Genomic DNA, 21,551 nt, shown 5'->3' with positions numbered 1-21,551 from the left:
TTTGTAGTATAGTATCTCATAGAAATGTTGATTGTGAAAGGAAACTAAAAGTTTTCTGACAAATGTAGTGGGGTGTACTCATTTATGCTAAGCACTGTATATCTGCTAATTAGTGCTAAGTGATGGACAATATACTCAGAAAAACGGAGGCCTGTACCACACAGCAAGCCATTGTCAATTAATTTCATTAAAAATTCAAGACAGACTGACAGAACACAGTTGAGTGGTTCAGTTCAGTGACTCAGTGAGGACTTGCAGATGGCTGTCAGCCAGCCTGTCAGTGAAAGCATACACTTTATTAAAGGAAATTCAGAACCACTAGCAAGAAATTTAATGCAGAAGTATAATCATTTAAAGTAGAAATATTAAACTGTGATAGTATAAAAATGTAACTGAACATTAAAGATTCCAAAAATGCTACGTACCAAAATAATATTACGTTTTAGATGACAATTGTAGGTGCCCATGTTAAACAAATGCTAACTTTTCTGTTAATGAGCTCAGTGTTTGTCAGTAATCCCTGTGAGCCAAAACTACCTTTAAAGCTGAGGAGCTGCTTTTTTTATTCTTTTTTTTTCTACTTTAGCAGAGTCCAAGAATACAAGTATGCTCCTGGAAATGAGAACAGCAGATGCACTTTGAAACTGAAAAGACAAGCGACACCCACTGAACCAAGAACAAACACACTGGTTTAATCTTGCATATTCAGAGCTATAAATTTATTTGCATTCGGTTACAGTATGTTTCATTGGCATTTCAGAAAATAAGTCAGCCTTCAGTTAAAACATATATGTATATTTATTGATATGTATATATGTGTGCATGTGTGCGCAAGTATAACTGATTCCAACAAATCAGTAACGGCAACATTCACAACAAGTATTTCTATAGCTCAAAGTTTAAAACAGCAATATTTAAAGGGACAGTCCCCTCTAAAAATCAAGTGTGCATATTTTCACATATTTAACCTGGACTGTAGCAGTCATCTAGATTATTTTGGTGTGGGTTTCCAAGTTTTAGAAATGTGACATTACTGAGAATACAGTGGAACCTGGAATCTCAAAAAGTTAATTTGGTATTAACACTCAGCAGCAGCAGCATCTCTTTTCATAAACCATAACCCGGTTCCTTACTACAATCCACAAACGTCACTGCAAGCAGTGAGCAGGAATTATTTTCCTTCTTCTCTACATCTGCCAATTAAAGGAAGTATTTATACATGTATGTAGTAAATATTCTTTTTTTTTTTTTTACTGGTGCTTTGAGTCAAATGCCATTTAGTTTCTTTAAATTCAAAAGAAGGGGGAGACGCCTCTACAGCTGATAATCCAGATCAGGAAATGTTTCTACAGACCAAAGCAAAATATGTACATTTCAAAAAGATCTCCAACAAACATTTTGCCATGTTTTAAGTAATCAAGTCAATGTTACGATACATGTATCAAAGTTAAGCAGCATAGTACAGTACAGTAAATGTAAAGCGGTGTGTCAGAGGCACTTGTTGAATCCACATGGTTCAATCAAAACTACACATTTATATATAGTATTTAATCACACTAACAATACCACGAGAGCCTACAAATACAGTAAACAGTGCAACATTTCTTGAAGGTTTTTACTGTGACGTCACAATCAACCTTGATAGGAATCATTGTTTTTCTTATATAAAACTGGAACCTTCCAGAAGGTGGATGGCAGAAAGCAAAAAAAAAAATCAGCCACAGCAAAAAAACAAACAAAAAAACAAGGTTGTATTATACAGCTTTTCTTTCAAGTCCTCCAGGAGCAACTGAAGTTCATTAAAACACTGAGAAGAGAGAAATCAAAGCTACGAAATCATCTCACCTCCCAATAGCACTCACAGTCACAGGGATGGATATTCCAAAAGCCAAGTTAATATTTTAAATAACACAGGAAACATTTAAAATCATGACTAGATCCAGCTTACGTACCTCAGCGATGCTTTCAGGACAGTACGGATTAAGATCATTACCTTACAGCTAAAAACTCTGTGTCTACCTGTACTGGCTGTACTGTTTTAAAGAAGAGTGGAAAGGAAATTTAAGTTGTCTGGTCCTGCAGACCTCTACACAGTCACATGCAGTGACTGTGGACGTAGAGCTTCTTTTGACTACTGTCATCTGAGGGGTTGCTCTAACTAGCCATTATCTAACCATAAATTAAGACATTTTTAATGTGTAAGCAGCTGGTCTGGCATCACACCGGTTTTGCCATTGAAATAAAAACTTAGCAGTGTAGGTTCGCACACTGGCATCGAGGATACTCGACTCCAAGTAGTAAGCAGTGCAGGCTGACAGCTCATTTTTCACAGAATAACTACTCAGTCTGAACGTGACCATGGTGCCCTTCAAACAAACACGGCCCGTGGGTTTTGCTAACTCATGTTCCCTTTTCCTTTTCATTACAGTAGCAGTAAAGTGAAGTTGGAGCCGAACCTATTCTTAAGAGTAGGTGTGAGCATTTTTCCTCCCACAGCATTGTAGCGTGTTCAGACCAAGTACAAAGCCAAGCTTTCATGTGCCTCCATTTGGACTATGCAAGACTTGACTTGTGATATTCTTCGCATCAGGAGATAGGAACAGAAGTGTCAGATATTTTAATTTCAGTGAAAAGTTGTTGTTTTTATGCTTTGCGGCAAAAGCCATAAAGCATAAACCCAGAGCAGCTGTTAAGTCTTGAAAACACCTTCAAATTGAAAACCACTGGAGGTGAATATTTGTTGGTTGCAAAATAGTTCAAAAACAGTGGTGTGACATGAAACTTTGGTTCGCAATAGCTCTGAACACCACTGTAGTTACTGTAAGTGTGGAGGGGGTCCACTGGATGGACTCAGTGATATAACTTTGGTCATCGTGGAGTGAATGAGTGGATCCATGTGGTAAAAAAAACAGTACAAGAATGAGTAATTGTATCTGCAGTGGTTTGTGGATAATCAGGCCTTAACCATTTCCTTGAGTATCACAAACCCTAAAATATTCTTCACCCATCCATCGTGACACAAACATATTTGGTAAAATCTAAGCATTCCATCTTATTTATTTTTACTCATAAAGACTAAAAGAAGAGTAAAATTTCTTTGCTCAACATGATGCCAATTTAAATGTGAGCTTCCATTTTAATGCGTTTGACTGCTGGAGTAAATAACAAAACAGCCTCACTGGTAGCATTAGAGAGATCAGTGGTGCAGTGGGGAAAAGAGAGAACAGTTCCTAAGTTGCTTTTTCAGCTGCAGGTTAAGAAATGCGACAGAAAACCTTTACAGTTTCCCAAATCTATGACTTTTGACACTTCAGTTCTAAAAGTCATCACCAGACACAGCTTTGTCGAGCCCATTGATCCTTTCAGGCAGCATGCCTTCCTCAATGGCTACCTTGGATGCTTGGACCTAAAAGACAGATGAGCAGATAACACTGATGCTGACCTCCATCCACACGAGAACAGTACTGCAGAAAATCCTTTTAAGGTGTAATTCCAAATAAAAGACAATAATATCTTTTCATGTATTATTTCCAATTCATTACCTGGAATGGTTCACTTATTCCAATGATGCACTTCAGAGCGTTACAGTAGTAGCACAGCACGCAGTCTCCTCCCTGCACGGGGATTTCCTCCTTACTTACATAAACCTACAGAAACAAGAACATTTCCATCACCTGAGGCTTACATGCACTTTTGCTCCGGCTCGTGTTCAAACTGCAGTCCCACTCACTGAGACAAGAGTTACCACCTGTATAACCTCCTCGTTGAAGGCCACCTCGTCGTCTTTGACCCACGTGTAGGTGATGTAGTCTGACACGCTGCTGAAACCAACCTGAAAATTCACACAAAAATGAAGACTTTCAACTAGCACACTGAACCAGCCAGCAGTGAAACACGTGTTGTCAACCTTATAGAGGCCGATCCAGTCCCAAGTACTGGAGGGGAATGGCTGCAGAGGGCTGTAGACCACCATGGCATCAATATCTGCGCTCCAGTCGCCCTCTGCCCGCAGACGCACCAGAGGAGTCTCGTACATCTTCCTCAGCTGTAGGCACGCACAAATCAACAGTCCAAGTTAGAAACCACATTCTGTACAAGAGGAACCACACAGCTATGGAGACTTTCAAAAGAGGGATAAGAGAGTCACACTATCATGACAAAATCTATGATGGATAGGTTAGAGGAGATTGCATCAATATTGAAGTCACATTCACTTTGTCAGAAGAGTGTGAAGCCAAAGCATCTAAAACCTGTTTTGCATGTAAGCAGGGGGCGACTCGTCTGCATACAAAAACACTTTCAGTTGTACGAATGTCTATGGGAAAAAATGACCTGTCAAGTTAAGTTACAAGTGTAATAAAGAATTTTCAGATAAGTTTATAGTCTCAAGTGCTTTCAGGCTACATTCTTTAGAGCTGTACCTATAACACTCTGCCTGTTGCCTTCATATTAAATAATTTTTTTTGAATAATAAATTTTACATATATTTCTTCACGTCATTATGTGAACCGCAAGTACAGGTGACACAGGCCGAGAGATTAAGACACAGGCATTAGAGCCTCTTAATGCGTGATTTGTTTGGGTTTCCACCGGAGTGGAATGACCACAAATAGAGAGGGCGTAACCTAAGATGAAACAGAAAAAGACCGCCGTGTAATCCATTTATTTCAACAAACTGTATTCTGAACACCACCCTTTGAAACGGTACCTGTAGTGGAATACAGTTACTCAGATTTTGTATTTTAAATACGCAACGTCGACATGTATTCAGTTACTGGTCCTTTAAAAATAAATTTTTGTTTTTAGAATGGGTTGTCAAAACTTATTTGTACAGTGAAATGAGTTTGATATTTCAAAATATCAGCTTAATGTCCCCGTAATAACTGCAGCTACCTCCACACTGAGCAGTAAGTGATGTTTCCCATCACATCCTGCATGCTCACTTTTAGTGGGACGCTATGATAAGGATGATGATTTACATCATCTCCAAAAGCGTCGACAATAAATACACAACACAATCAACTGATGACCTGCATCAATAATTCAGGTCATAAACAAATGACTGAAAGGTGACTGACTGCATCTGGATAGTCACAGTTTCCAGTTTCTCACCTCCAGTGTGAAGATACCAATGACAGGCTTGTGGTCACTGATGCTGTACTCCATCATGCTGGTGTACACGTCCTGTCTGATTTTCAGGGGGTACTCCATGTCCTCTTCCAGCTGCTTGAGCTTCTTTGCATCTAGCCCAACTTTGTTTTCATTTTCCTCATCCGGGGGCAGGGCTTTGGGTCGGAGTCGCCACAGAATCCGGTCAGTCCAGGCAGGTTTACGCTTCTTAGCACTGGACAGGTAGTTATAGATGACAGATGGACAGAGAGCAGAGGCCGGTTTGAGTTGTCAGACAAAGTCAAGTGTTTAAAGCAAGAACCTGCGTTGGTATGAGGCACATGCCTGGCTGAAGTGCCTTATACCAATATGATGTGGGGCTGGGGAGAATAAAAGGTTCAGGCAGCAAATGACATGCCAGGACCTCAGTGACGGGGTAACTGGAAAGTATTTCACAGGTACAAGAAAACCAGCACACTGATGTATTCTTTGAACTGCTGTTTGTTAAGAATACTTGGAAAACCTGTTTTATAATACTATAAAGTTGGGACGGGACCCAAGAGTCTCTATGGGGACTGACTTACTTTTGGAGCAAGCCTCCAAAAGGTTGTTGGAGGAGCTGCAGTTTTGGGCACTAGAAATATTTTACCCTTCATGTTTGTGCACATAAATGAAACCAAAGAATAATGTCAGAGATGACAGAAATATCAAAATCCTCCTCACTCATTTTCTCCTTCAAATTCTTCTTCATAGCTGGAAACAAATCTGTCTTGGCAGCACCTTTTTCCCCCCCCCCTCAGGTCACATGGAACCTGTGGGGTGGCTGTAGCTCAGGAGGTAGAGCAGGTCACCTACTGATCGGGAGGTTGGTGGTTCGATCCCTGGCGCCTCCAGTCTGCATGCCAAGTATCCTTGGGCAAGATACTAACCCCAAGTTGCTCTCTGATGCATCCATCGGAGTGTGAATGTTGTTAGCAAAACAGCACTCTGTTTAGTTTCAGTGCTTGTGAGAATGGGTGTGATTGGGTGAATGTGGCATGTTGTATACAGCACTTTGAGTACTCCGGGAGAGTAAAAAGCGATATATAAGAATCAGTCCATTTACCTTTTATTTACAGTACAATGTTTAAGGCCATCACTGTCACCAAAGGACCGCCAGGTATCAGTTTGAAAATGCCTATTTTTACCCCTCATCCTCCACCCTCACCAAACACACACCTCTGGCCATCACCCAGAACCCCACCCCATCATACATAGTGCCAGCTCTGACTGGAACCCCGTTATAATCAAACACACTCTATTATCCACAATGGTAGTACCGTATTAGCATGACATGCATTTACAGCCATCCATGTTAGGTATGGAACGCCAGGACTGCCATAATGAATTAATTAAATACACCATTAAATAATTAATTAAATGTGGCAATAATTAATTAAAATTGTAATTAATTAATTAAATAAATAGTTATGATATATGTAATTTATTAATTATTGACACATTTAATTAATTATTTATGTATTTCACATTTTAATTAATTATTGACACATTTAATTAATTATTGACACATTTAATTAATTATTTAATGATATATTTATTTATTTCATTTTGGCAGTCCTGGCGCCTGGCTCTCATCATGAAATAATTTTATCTGTCAGCCTCACCCATCAAACTCAGGGGGCGGGGTTAACGCTGATCGAGTCAAAACCATTGCTTTGGCCTGGTGGCCATTGTTTCTAGCACACAACAACCGGCATGTGGAAGCTAACAGAACTGAGCTTTGAAAAACCCTGTTTGTGTGTTACCAAATACCGTTTTAATATTTTTTTAGCCGAGAATGTAGTGGTTTAATCTTCATGTGTCTGGTCGGTTTGTCAAGATACAGCCTCTTTGCAAAAGTGTTTCGATGATTTCGGAGATGTCTGCCCAGTCTCACGGCAAAGCGTGGGATAGACCCGCTCGCCTCGCAAGCAATCCCACCGACACAGCTGTAGTAACCCCCGCTGAGTTCTTTTACTGAGGTTATATTTATCGGTGTTTTATTTCCTGATGTTCTTATGTGTCCTACGTGTTTCAGTCGCCAATTCTGAATTATAACTAACATTAAAAACATGTTTAAGGAGGAGAGAGAGCAAATAAATCTGTTTAACATCTGATCTTTGGGTTTTTGTTCAGTAATCAGCGTGACCTGTGTATAAACACATAAAAGAGATAACGTTGGTGTTTCTGTCATGTAGTAACTGCTGGCTTTAACTGTACAAAGGTTGTTCGACACTATGAAACACATACAGACTTCATGATGTTCGGCTAATATTTTTATTGTGAATATTAATCATGCTGACCTCGCTCTGTACACCACGCAGCGAGGTCAGCATGTCCACGATATCCTCAGCTCCATGAGTTAACACAAAGTTTCCCAGCTGACTATCTAACTGCCAACTATTCCAGAGACGTGAAAATATACAGCATAAAGAAAAGTGTAAGAGACTCAGCAGCAGATTAGAATAACAGTTATAAATTTAATAAATCACCAAATGAATCCAAGAAACGAGCAAACCTGTTCCGACAATTTGAATTTGTATTCCCTCAGCTGCAGACTCGCTGCTGTTTAAATGTTTGAAAAGGAAGATTAGATATAAAAAACGTCAAACATAGACTCAGTCTGCCTTCACATTTGATATGAGGCCAGCACGTATAGTGGCCTCAGCAGGCTATTACTGAAATACACGTGCTATATCATAAACTATGATATAAATAGGGAGGTCCTGTTAAGCGCCTTGAGGCGACTTTTGTTGTGATTTGGCGCTATATAAATAAAATTGAATTGAATTGAATTAACATGTTTAGTCTTAAAGGACACCTTCCTGCCTTTAGTCTCATTCATGAGCAGTATTAGTTTTCTTCTAACATCCAGAAGTCTGCACCATGTGTTTCATAGTTTGTAACAAGCCTTTGACAGGTAAACATAACATGACCGAAAAAGCAAAAAAAAAAAAAAAGAGAGAGAGAGAGAGAGTGTTGAGATAAGAAGAGAAAATGCTCTCAATTATGGAGACAGGCAAATGGTTCATTTATGTTTGATGTGTGTTTATTCCTCCCTAAATATCGTCGCTGAAGTTTGCCATGCACGTCAGATTTTCCTGCGCATTTTTATACCTCTGCCAACAGAGAGAGAAAAAAAAAAAAAAAATCACATTCTAACAGACAGCTGGTGCTTAGAATACAGTTGAATAACTATTAAAAAACAGATGATATTTAGATGATAGTTCAGTCTAACACATGTGCCAGTGAACCATTAAACGTCTGTGAAACTATGCAGTTATGAAACGTAACTTTAACCTCAGCCAAACCGATTTGCTCAGTTGTAAATAAAACAGCGAAGTAAACGTGACCCGACAGACAGAACCTGAGTGAATGAAGTCCAGCGTTTAACCACTGAGAGCTAAAACTCAGCTGAGGTTTCAAAGCTGTGTGCCGGTGATTGGACATCAGCCGCTGATAAAGCTGGCTCGCCTATAAAGTGCTCTGTAAGGAAACAAGCTCCAGCAGCTCTGCGCTCGGGGAAAACACTATATTTACTTATCTTGTGCAGAAAAATGCGCTGACATTGCGTTATATCGAGCACCGGCTGCCCAGTTAAACTGTGACTATCACCAGGTAACTAGGCGTGTTTCTTGAATTAGCAGCAGGTGTTAAACAGCTGACAGATGAGGAGGAGGATGCATGCAGGTAAACTGAGGGTCTGTTAAGCTGATCGCTGGTTTCGTGAGAAAAATGTCAGCTCGTTCTTTATGTTACAGAAGCACAGAGACACAAGACCAGGCGGAAAGAGACGATCGTTCGGTGAAAATGAGAATCTGCGAATGCAACATGTGGAACACGGAGAGTGGAATATGTAAACAAACCGGTTAACGTACCCCCTCGGTGCACTCTGCATGCTAATTGTTAGCAGAGCTAGTGAAATCTCTGAAAACATCTGAGCACTTTTGCAAACATGTTCTATGTTGACAACCTGACCAGACATACGTTGCGACATTCGCGGCTAAAACACTGTTAAAAGTGTAGTTGGTGACAGAAAAACGGGGTATTTTAAAACTACACCACCACCATTGCTGCCTGTGATTTGATCTGCATTCTGGGATAACTGGCTGCCCCAAGTCTACACAAGCAATCGATTATCTAGGATCGACCTGTTTTGACTTACTTTGCACGGCAACCAATCAAATGTTAGAGAAGCTGCATGGGCAGCGTTAACCCCGCCCCCTGAGTTTGATGGGTGAGGCTGACAGATAAAATTATTTCACGATGAGAGCCAGGCGCCAGGACTGCCAAAATGAAATAAATAAATATATCATTAAATAATTAATTAAATGTGTCAATAATTAATTAAAATGTGAAATACATAATTAATTAATTAAATGTGTCAATAATTAATTAATTTAATGTGTCAATAATTAATTAATTTAATGTGTCAATAATTAATTAAAATGTGAAATACATAAATAATTAATTAAATGTGTCAATAATTAATTAATTACATGTGTCATAACTATTTATTTAATTAATTAATTCCAATTTTAATTAATTATTGCCACATTTAATTAATTATTTAATGGTGTATTTAATTAATTCATTATGGCAGTCCTGGCGTTCCATAGTTAGGCACATCATATTTATATAACACATTCTGAAAGCTAATGCTGTGGGTTAAATTTGCATCAGTGTAGACATGATACATAAAGGTACCTTGTGGAGATTCTTTTCCTTTTTTTGTTAATTTTTTTTATCTATCTATCTATCTATCTATCTATCTATCTCTCTCTCTCTATATATCTATCTCTCATTTGACAAACAGGAACTTATGCTAGCTAAAACTACAACTAAAACTTTGCTCTGATGTGCCCGTAGAGATCAAAGCATCCACAGTGTACCTTTAACAGCTGCCGTAATGTGAGCGCAGATGAAAATCTGTAGCAGCAACAAGCATTTCGGTCTTTGATTTGCAAACACAACCATAGGGTTTGTCTTTCTTAGACTGTTCAGCCCCTTTCAGACACACTGCTGGCTAATAAATCCGTTAAAGTGACGGCTCTCTTTCACACAGGAGTAACTCTTACATTAATGTTACTCATCAGACTTTAATTAAGTGGTCTAATAACACTTATCCAGCTGTGCTATATCCAACATCGGGCAGTACATCAACGGACGTCATTTCTCGATTTCTGACCAAGGTGCTTATACTTTGGTAGACACTTGGACACTTGCACATGTCACATCATGCATGTAGTATTAAGAATCCCTCCACACTTTATAAACTTTAATAAAATGTACCCTTTAAAAACAGCTAAAGCTGAACTGAAGTACACAGCATTAATTAACAGTAATTAATGAAGTGTTGCCTAAGAAAAACACATCCAACTGTCCTGCTTTGGATAAGTTGGTGATGGTTTCTGGTGCTGTGTGACACTCCAGGTATGTGATAAAATCAGAGGAAAGCCTCCCACAATTAGCTCAACAACACATTACAAATCTGATCTGTCGTTGACTCATAAACTTAGTCACAGTGAAGACTTTCCCACTGTATTTGATGTGTAATAAATACTAAATGTAGAGAAAAGTAAATGTTTCGTGTTTTTTGCAGAGGTCTGTGTGCCTCTCCAAAAACCAGAGCTATACTAACAATGTGTTTCACACTCTGATTTAATTATTGGCCAGTGCTTGCATTGAAATGTTTACTGTGTATTGCTGTTTTGATACACAGGAGCATATTAAGCTGTCTGTGATATTAGTTTGTCCAAAGATCATGAGCTAGAAACTACAAGCAGGCGTGTCAAACCGTTTTGTTTTGTTTTTCTCGTGTTATTGCTGATCGGGACTTTCACCAGAACAATCATGGCTTTTAGTGTACTGAGGAAGTGGAGATGCCGGACAAACACGTGCAACAGAAATTTCTTTGCAAGCCCATCCAGCTGATGTGACTGCATTCATGACCCACATCGTCAGATCGCTGTCCCAACTTTTAGAGAAACATGGGCCGTGTGCTCTTTAAGGCACGAAGCGCAGGAAAGGAGCCTGAACACCTGTGTGTTTGTTTAATGTGCAGCATGTTACAGATAAACATAATCGTCAGTAAGCCTTTGAACACATGAGTGACATTTTAACTTACCACATTAAAAACAAAAACATGACACTACTTTTACTGCCGTGTTAAAAGTAGCGTGTACACACATAGTGAAGCTCGGTTATGTGAACTACATGCTAGATGTGGACAAATGGATTCTGAACTCTTACTTAAAGCCAAACCATGTGTTGTAGAGTCTGTAAAGTTGGAAAGAGGTACAGATAAAAACAGCATACTGTGAGCAAAGAGAAGGGTGAGTATGATTCATGGTTTTTATGGTGATGTTTTCTTGTGTGTTACCTGGTGTCATAAGTATCAGAGCTACGGTCAAACTTATATGTGGGCTGAAAGTCCAGAGGCCCCTCCTCAAACTCCTGCAACACCTGCTCCTTCTGCTTCATCATGATCAGCTGAAAACAACAACAACAACACACATGTTTCATAGTCACATTACCGAGGCTGCTATGTGGGATGGAGGATCAGGAGCTGTGAGACTCTTTAAAGGGCCACACCTGGTCTTTGCTCCACAGCAGGCTGTAGTTCTGCTTGTCGATGCAGGTGCGGACAAAGTGCATGCCGTGGTCCTGAATTCGGAAGTTGAGATCTCCAAACCAGAAAACCAATCTTGACCAGGAGAGGGGCAAAAGAGACAGAGAAGGAGGACGGTGACACATGAAAGAATAATGAAGAAGTGACTTTGGTGAGATATGTGAAGCTTCAACATCATTTCTTATCCCAAACATTCAGGTGAATCACAGTTTGTATCATGTGCGTCTTCTCACCTGTGATCAACAATAGCTGGAGCTCTTTTACAGTCAAAGCTCTGCATGTCCATGATATACTCAAACTCATCCACCCTCTCTGAGGCATAGTTCATATGAGCAGCCAAGTGGCAGTTAAGGAAGCAGAGCGTGTGGCCATAGAAAGATAATCGGATGGAGACGCCGCCTTTATTACCCTGAGAGTGAAACAGGGTTGAGAAAAGAGAAAAACAGTGAATGTGTTGAACTAGACTCCATACTCTGTTCAGTTTTTAAGCTGCGAGAGACAACTCCTCCATCAGCTGGTGACCCTCATGTAATAAATGCAGAAGCCCTCTTGAAAACCAAACAAAAATACTGGAGTTCACAAAGTGGGATCTGGTTTGACATATGTTCCTACATGTTACTCCATTCCTCATTTCAAGGAGAAGTGTGCTAGTTTTACACATTAGAGGGTAGGGCTGCTCAATTAATCGAATTTTAATCACGATTACGATCTGGGCTTTCAACGATCATTAAAAATGACTGAGCCGATTATTAGCCCCGCCCTAATTTATCCGCGACACCTTAAAGGCCGGTCCGTGAAAATATTGTCGGGCATAAACCGGTCCGTGGCGCAAAAAAGGTTGGAGACCGCTGATTAAGAGGACCCGAGGGAAGCTCGGAAAGCTAAGCAGAAGTTATTTGGAGAGGAGAGTGACTGCCGTTGGTTGAAAAGAGAGTTTAAAAAAAAAAAAAAAAAACTTCAGTGGTGTTGCACACTATTTTATATTATTTTTTTAAAGTCATTGTTAACCCTTTAAAGCCGGTCAGAGCAGCACGCTCCGTTTTGCGTAACTATTTTTAAATCCCTGTAGAACCTGAACCGTGTAAGCTAGCGCAATAATTTGTTTTGCATATGAAACCAGAGGAGTTGTACTTACATCTGATGCCATCAGCTTGTCCTCGGTCACGGTTTCGTTCCACATATAGCTTTGCAAAAATTGCATAAAAAGCGCTTGCAGGAACAAAAACATAATATTCCAGAAACACGCTTTGCCGTTCCTATCAGCTGTTCGTAACACTTCCCACAGTGAAATGATGCACCTGCTGTTTTCTTTGCAAATTTGCATCATAGGATTGTTTTTTGTTTTTCCTGCAGTATATAAAAATTGCTGTATCTCCAAAATAAAACTATGAAGACACTCAAAATAAATTTCCTGTTGTTGTAAACTATTTTTTGCAACTTTATTGTATTTAAAGTTTTGAGGGATAAGCCTCTTAAATTTCTCCAAGTAGAAATATATGTAAACAAAACAAAAGCGATTTTCAATTTTTTTTGTAGTTTATTGCACTTTTTTGCAATTTATGTAATTACTATGGACTTAATGCATACATATTATTAAAATATGGGCTATAACAGTTGTATTGATGTATAGCAACTTGAAATGCTCCCACAAATGGCACTACAGCATGTAAAAAAAAAATATAAGCTCTGGCGGACTTGGTTCTATGGTAGGTCTTAAAGGGTTAAATAAATATCGTCAAATAATCGTGATCTCAATTTCAGTGAAAATAATCGTGATTATCATTTTTGCCATAATCGAGCAGCCCTATTAGAGGGTGTTTACACATGTGAAACAGAAAACCAGCTCCAACGATGACAGTGAAAGGAGTACACAAACCAACATCCACCGTTTATATACAGTCTATAAAGGGGCCAGCACTACTTCTCTTGGAAGTGTGAGCTTGGCTTAACCCTTTAAGACCTACCATAGAACCAAGTCTGCCAGAGCTTATAGTATATTTTTACATGCTGTGGAGCCATTTTTGTGAGCATTTCAAGTTGCTATACATCAATACAACCATTATAGCCCAAACTTTAATAATATGTCTGCATTAGGTGCATAGTAATTACATAAATTGCAAAAAAGTGCAATAAACTACAAAAAAATTGAAAATCGTTTTTGTTTTTTTAACATATATTTCTAGTTAGAGAAATTTAAGAGGTTTATCCCTCAAAACTGTAAATACAAAAAAGTTACACAAACTAGTTTCCCACCACAGGAAATTTATTTTAAGTGTCTTCATAGTTTTATTTTTGAAATACACCAATTTTCATATACTGCAGGAAAAAAATGAAAATAAATATTATAATGCAAATTTGCAAAATAACAGCATATGCATCAAAACAAACTATTTCAAGCAGTGCAATATGAGTTCCTAAGCATCCCAGAAACGACACAGAAAGTCATGAACTCAAACATAACTTTTAAAAACACCAGTATAGGCTCATAAGGCCCCGATTGTAAAAAACTACATTTCCGCAAAATGATGTCACTTCCGGTTTCGGGCAGCTCATGGCGGACATGCGACAGTTCACGCTGATGGACTAGGAAGTGTTACAAACAGCTGATCGGATCGGCAAAGCGTGTTTCTGGAATATTATGTTTTTGTTGCTGCAAGCGCTTTTTATGCAATTTTTGCAACTGTGACCTAGGACAAGCTGATGGCATAAGATGTAAGTACAACTCCTCCGGTTTCATATGCAAAAAAAATTATTGCGCTAGCTTACGTGGTTGCAGTGCTACCGAGATTTAAAAATAGTTATGCGAAATGGAGCGTGTCCGCTCCGACCGGCTTTAAAGGGTTAATGATGATGATCAAGTTCATCCATCTGAAAGTAGACAGTTCCTCTGAGCTGACCAAAAATCTGAATTCAAGGTCAGTATCTGTGGGTGGGATTTGTGACACTACGATAAGCTGTGACTGATTTAGGTTTTCCTTAAACAGGCATCCAACACAAATAGGAAGGAAAGGAAGGAGGAAACCTGAAGTCTGCACTGCACAATGAGGACAGACTTAAAGAAGACATCCTAAATCCACTAATTAAGAATTTTGGCGGAAGAGGCTTGTTTTGAATAATAGTTTTTCCCAAAGTACTACAATGTTTTGCTTTTAAATAATAATTTTAATACACCTTTAAACAAATAACCAAACAGAGATGAGTAGTATCTCAAACCTGAGGGGACCAATGCATGCACCAGATTTTTAAAATAATAATAATAATAAAAAAAAACAAAAAACACAACAATGCAGCTAAGGGCTGTTCGATATTGGATGACGATATACATCTATCGTTTCATATTATGCTATCGTTTGTTTCGTGGTGTCGCAAAATAAGCTGTTTATGGCAATGTTTTCTCATCGTTTTCATGGTCACTGTAGTGGCTATATTAATTTCTTAAAGTTCTATGTTTCTCTTTTATTTAAAATAACCACATTACAGACAGACAAGCAGCTGTTTTTACGTGTACTTTCGTTAGCAACAACGACGGTAAAACCATTGTGTAGCTCCACTGTCTGCTTGTTTATTTTCCACATAAACCTTTCACAATAAAGCTCAAGATCCTGTTGAGACTTTTCAAAATAACTGAAATGATATGCATTATTCTCAAACATCTAATTTCCGAATATGCATCCAACAAATTACCTCAAATAAAAACATGAAGTAACTATAAATGGCGCTTACAGTCACCACATGGATGCAGGCACAGAGAATACCAGCATGGCCAGTGAAGATGAGGCATAACCAGTTAGCTCTAAATAGAAGGACTAGTCGAGGACCTTATTCCAAAACAAGGGCTACCTCTGTAGCATGGACAGGGTTTGGTTATGACACAGACCAGAAAACTGTATTATGAAAAATTATGCTGCAAACCAGTCCCCACCACAGACTCAAACACGACAATCCTCTTCTAACACCTACGGCCAACTACACAAGAATCCTGTGAAAGAGTGCAGAGAGAGTTTACGAATGAGAAGCAAAAAAGAGCTGTCAGGTGCTCAAAATAAATGTTAGACTCAAACGTTAGAGCAGGCTTTTCCCCGCAGCACGCCATGTACTAAATACTCACAAAGAAAATGCACTATTTTGCGATATATATCGTTATTGGGATAAGAAACGTTTATATCGGGAAATGAGATTTTGGTCATTTCGCACAACCCTAACACATCTGATTGATTTAGATCACCCCCCCCCCTTTTTTTTCTTTTTTTTTAAAAAACATCTGAATTTTTTCTAAAAGTGAAATAATAAAGCAGTTCAGCATTTCTCACCCAGTAACCAAAGAGGCCTGTGCGTGTGTACGTCGCCTGGACGTCTCTGATGAAGGGGACGTGCTCCAGCTTGGAGAAGAAGAGCAGCAGCAGGCCCTGCATTCTTATGGATGACACCTGAAACACACACAGCACAAACTGTGTTCTCCTGACCCTGTGAAAGTGTGCATCCACTGTATGGCATGTGTGGGAGTTTTCTAAGGTTTTTTACCTTGATGTACTTCTGTGGCGCTAAAAGCGACATCAATAGATAACTCCACGGGTCATCGAACACAGCATCTGACACAAACCTCAACGGGCCAGAGTACACTTCCTGCAGACTAACACACACACAAATCTGATTGTAAATCGGCCCCTTATCCACTTATACAGATGCATTGTGCATCACATCACCTACCCAATGACGTAAAGGTCAGGGCTCTTTGGAGAGTTCAGGTGGAGAAGTGTGGTCACATCGTCTGGAGGATCAGCTGTAGCCACATTCCACGTTACCATGTGCAACCTGTGGGCACAGAAGAGGAAATTACAAACAGTCTGAAGTAAACAACTAGATCAGAGGTAGGCAACACCAAGCCTCAAGTGCCAGTGTCCTGCAGGTTTTAGATGTGTCCTTGATCCAACACAGCTGATTCAAATTGCTAAATTACCTCCTCAACATGTCTTGAAGTTCTCCAGAGGCCTGCTAATAAAATCATAATTTGACCCAGGGTGATACTGAAAACCTGCAGGACACCGGCACTTGAGGCCTGGAGTTGCCTACCCCTGAACTAGATATCAGGTACAACATTCAACCTTTAAAACAAACGAGACCATCTTAAATTATGGCTTAATTTTTCCAGGTATGAAAATCAGATGACCTGAATTATAACCTCAATAAACTCTTTCCTGGTCCCTTTTGGGTCTCAATAACAAATTTCAAATCTTCTTTAAGACAACACAATGTTCACTTTGTATATTATGCTCCCCATTAGAGTCACAGGAGCACTAAAGCATTATATACTTTGGGGCGAGACTGCATCCTAAAATATACCATGTAATTGACAGGTCACTACAATAAAACACGTGACACTAGATGATACAAATACAAGTGGCTTCAGCAGCTAAACACTCAGCCCAAGGCTTCACAGATGGGACTTGGGATGGCTGCGTCCACGATGTACACGCATTCAGCTGCAGCATATCATTTAAGCTTCACAATCAAAGAAGTCCTTTCAGCTTATCTCGAACCAAAGACGAGCCCGTAACACAGGTTTAAAAGCTGCCACAATAGCACCATTGTGCAATTACCGTAAGCAGGCCAGGCTGATGCAGTTGACACATAATCAGATCAGTCATCCTTGAACCCAAACTTGCAACATTCATAACATGGAATAATATTTTCACACTTACTTAAGTGTAAGTAATAAAAGCATATGAATTAAATTTAAAAGACTGCATTTTCTTGGATGGTTTCACTCAGCAAGGGTCTTGTGTTAGTCTCTGGTCACTGCCTGAAGCCAGACAACAACTACAGGTCATGTTGCAATGGGATCACGCCAGCCACAATGAGTTCTCAGTGTTGCTTTCTGCAATACTAAAATGTGTCCACAGTGAGACAAGAAAGTCCTCTCCGTTCAGAAGCATTAAAGGACAGCGAGGGAACACTCCTGAATTACAATATACGAGGATGTTTTGGTAGAAGATGTAGAAATATAAACACAAAAATCAAGTAATATTAATGATTTCTAATACTCTAATTGGTCACAAACTTATTAAGCAGTTTAAAAAACAACAACAACATATTTGACTTTGATGCTCTTCTCATATCCCAGATAAATCCCACAGAAATTTAGATAATTTAAAGTTAAATGCTCAGATAAATCCATGGAGGCATTTCAAAATGACTGCTGAGTTTCAATACAGCAGCTGTCTCTAAAACCACATTTTAGCATACTGACGCACAACAGGGAAAGACAAGGTAAGAACAATACAAGCTACACTACTGCAACAAGTACAAACTCATTAAAGCGACAAAATCTCCAGCTTCAAACATCAACAGAGGCGGGTGAGCAGTCAGCATCAGTCTCCACCTGAAGCTGTCCTTCTTCGGCTTGTTGGCTCTCTTGCCGCAGACGAGGAAGGCGTAATCCAGGGTCTTGACCACCTTCTCGTGCAGCTCGTTTTTGGGGTTCAAGTCCTCGACGCAGGTCATCAGCTGGTGAAGCCGATGGAGCAGGGCCAGTTTGCTGCCCGTTGACTGTGTGGAAACGCTTTCGGTGCGTTTACGCTCTATGCTGCCCAACAGCCGAGTAATTTCATCCATCCTGGTCCAAAACTGCGAGGCCTGCTTGAGCCGGCTGTGGTCTCAATTGGTGATGGAAGATGTTGGAAGTAACAAAATAGAAATGTAAAAAGGGAATCAAATGAGCCACAGTCCTCCTTCTGCAAAATCAAACCACTGAGTGAAATGGCATCTAAACCCCCCGGCTCAGGGGTTTAGGTGCTCCAGAGTTGAACAGAGTGATTAGAGAATTGGTTCATTTGCCCACAATTTGTCTTTGTGTTCTGAAAACTGTTTATAATCTCATTGTTAAATGTCTAAAGGTTAGTCCTATTAAACATTGGGAAATCAACTTGCATGGGTGATTGGAAACACGTCCCTTTTCATTCAGCAAGCCGTCAGGCTGTCCTTTCCTTGGACAGAACACCAGCAACACATTGCTTTTTTTCCCCTCAAATCCGCATTAGGTATGTATTGTTGGGCAACCTAATCCACCTGCCAGAATGCAGTGACATTTGTTCACTGGCAAACAGCGGACTGTGTCTGGTCTTGGAGCATATTTAACCCAAATGGGACAAACATACGTGCTTCTAGAAAAGGCTGAAAGTCCTGAGAGCTACACTAGGCAGCCAGAATATCACAAGCCTTACATTAGCTAATGTGGAAATGCATCACACAGTAAGAAAGGCAGGACAAACACAGCTCAGCGGGGGGGAAAGGAAAGGAATACGTCTTTTAACCAGCTTTACCACTAAACTTGGTGATGTCATGTTGGTGCAACAAAAGGAGAAGCTCAACTGGCTAAAACAACACTACAACACACAAGACAGAAATGCCTTATCAGTGGAAAAAAAAAAAAGAAGACATGTGGGGAAAGGGCTGGAGCTGAAGTACAATATAGTGAGAACAGCAAGAAAATGTTCTGCTGTTTCTTAATATAAATAAGCCAACCAACTTGGGCACTGCAAGACTGAGTTCCTTTACAAAAAGTAGATCACTGCTGTTGCAGCACAACAGCATTTTCCTGCTTTCAAATTATTCAAGTTGAAAGGTGAAATATTTCTTCTCTATTTGTTTGTTTTTGGATGTCTGATATCTAATGTTAAAGACTTTTCACCAAAACTGACTAAAAACCACAGGGCTAGAAAAATCAAGCAAGTAAGAAAAAACAAACAAACAAACCACAAGTACGTCCTGTTCTGAGACTTGAGTTGAGTAAATCATACAGACCATTAATAAAATATGGAAAATTCCACTAAAAATACACCACAGACATGATGGAGAGGTTTCGCTGAGTACATTAGCTGAGGTGAGATACTCCCTAACTTTAAGATCAATCACCATAGCTGTGGACACCATGGACCCCACGTGTAGTTACATTTTCTAGAGAATTGTTGTTTAACTGCCCAGTTTACTTTGTATGGTTTCACAGGGGTTTCCAGTTATGATGTAGCTACAGTGCAAATTTACAGCTAAAGCATAAATTCCCAGTAAAGCTTAAACCATCCAAACAGCTGAATTACAATTACCTTTATCCCGTGAGTTGGTATGAATTGAGACATAAGCTTTTGAAGCCAGGAACTGGAGTTTATGTACCAGGAGGCTTCAGCTGTCTATATGCACCTCATCCGCGCTCTACTTTCAAGTCATACTGAATGCATGAATTTTATTTTCTAAATTACTGTCCACGCTTCACTTAACTAGACCCCTGATTTTTTATTTTTTTATAAATATGCCGACTGTGACTTTAGGAGCTTTTTAAAAGGATTTTTTGATACGCAAGCCCGTACTCCATTAAGTTGCGTGAACCTCTAATGTGTTAATTTGCACTAGCGTATGTCTAAGTCTCTCACCCCAACACTTTATAAATTCAAATTACCGGCAAAGCTTGCTAGTTACCTGCTAACTTAAAGCCTTTTCTAATACAGTCACTTCTGGCTCCCAGAGAAACACAAAGCTAACACCGACCCGGTCACAGTGACTCTGTTCATCTTTCACATCCATGCACCAACCTGAAGCTTTCCTCCTCCTTCTCCCCGAGGTATAACTGATGACTTTCCAGTGGGTCTTCACTGTCCTCCATCGGGTCCACACCTGGCAAGGAAAGAGGCAAATTCAGTCAAATCAACTTCATTAAGCTCACGTCGCCACGAAATGAAAGGACAAACTAAAGTAAAAGTACAACTCTTATGCATAGTTGTTAGCTGACAACGCTAACTCACAAAGTTGTCATGTAAGGACTGAGGTTTAACTAACCTGAGTAGGGCACATTTTCCACCCCCGGCTTGTGCATATTCTTTTCTACCAAGTTTGTAGCATTTATTTACACCCAGCTAACATCTTACAGCCATTCACTACCGTGGTGATGCATCTGATAAACACAGCGCTAGCTACACTGCGCAGTTAGCGAAACCAAGCGTCTTGCTTTTTCACATTCAACAGCAAACACTTTAATCAATAATTATGCCCGATAATGATTTATCGTACGCTACCTTTTATGCGTTAGTAGTATTTGTGAATGTTGTTTTATCTATTTGCAGGAAGCTGTACAGTACGTCAGTAATCCAGCCTGCGGGCTCACTAATAGGGAAAATAGGGAAGTTGATTACTTTCAAAATAAAAGCACGAACAAGATAAGGCATAAGGACTTAGTTACAAGTAAGACACACGACTGGCACACAAAACCGGGAAAATGCCTGTTAATTGAGACTGGAAGTTGGCTAGTTTAAAAGAAAAACGCTAGAGTTAATTGTTTGTACACCAAATCTATTTCAATCTAAACTGCCAGTATATAATATAATCATACGCGAGTAAAAATGTAAGTTTACTCAAAAAAGTTCTGCAAAGAACACAAAATAATGCTAAAAAAAATAACTAAATACTATTTCTGTTAAAGCATGAGGAATCAGACTCCTGTCTTCAACAATATTAAATGCCAGTAATCAAGACTTTTGACTTCTGCCAAGTATTTTAAAGCTTTAAAAAATAAAATAAAAAATTAGTTTCAAAACGCACATGTGAATATTTTTCTCCAGGGCACTGACAGCCCATTTCCTTTTTTGTGGCACCCAAATGTGTCACAGAAAATAAAGGTCAAAATCACAATAAATGTTATGAATTAATCTGGATATTGTATGATCTGCATGGTCTAAAGACATTCAGCTATATCACAGAAAGGGTCTTTGGTGGGGGGGGGGGGGGG

At 39.5% G+C, this 21,551-nt stretch overlaps 1 protein-coding gene across 9 annotated transcripts; it reads right to left on the bottom strand.

The window, feature by feature from the left end:
• Positions 1 to 667: 667 nt before the first annotated feature.
• inpp5ka (inositol polyphosphate-5-phosphatase Ka) lies at positions 668 to 21,550 on the bottom strand. 9 transcript variants are annotated; one of them, XM_085479150.1, is made up of 14 exons: positions 20,606 to 20,821; positions 20,362 to 20,443; positions 16,487 to 16,591; positions 16,301 to 16,409; positions 16,090 to 16,206; positions 12,013 to 12,188; positions 11,743 to 11,854; positions 11,531 to 11,640; positions 11,401 to 11,427; positions 5,113 to 5,344; positions 3,908 to 4,045; positions 3,731 to 3,832; positions 3,543 to 3,647; positions 668 to 3,406 (listed from the first exon to the last, which is right to left on the bottom strand). In XM_085479150.1, exons 1-14 carry the CDS (start codon positions 20,640 to 20,642, stop codon positions 3,317 to 3,319), a joined length of 1,542 nt encoding a protein of 513 aa, XP_085335276.1. In that variant the 5' UTR covers positions 20,643 to 20,821; the 3' UTR covers positions 668 to 3,316. The 9 variants fall into 9 exon arrangements, with proteins under 9 accessions (XP_085335276.1, XP_085335277.1, XP_085335275.1 ...); XM_085479151.1 differs by having other exon boundaries at positions 3,749 to 3,832; positions 20,606 to 20,819; XM_085479149.1 differs by lacking the exon at positions 20,606 to 20,821 and adding an exon at positions 20,842 to 21,550 and having other exon boundaries at positions 3,731 to 4,045.
• Position 21,551: the final 1 nt, after the last annotated feature.

This window comes from Copadichromis virginalis, linkage group LG14, assembly GCF_057382275.1.
Source record: "Copadichromis virginalis isolate Kocher_CV1m ecotype Utaka linkage group LG14, C_Virginalis_male_GT1.1, whole genome shotgun sequence".
Lineage (NCBI taxonomy): Eukaryota > Metazoa > Chordata > Actinopteri > Cichliformes > Cichlidae > Copadichromis > Copadichromis virginalis.
This window is presented reverse-complemented; position numbering and strand designations above follow the sequence as displayed.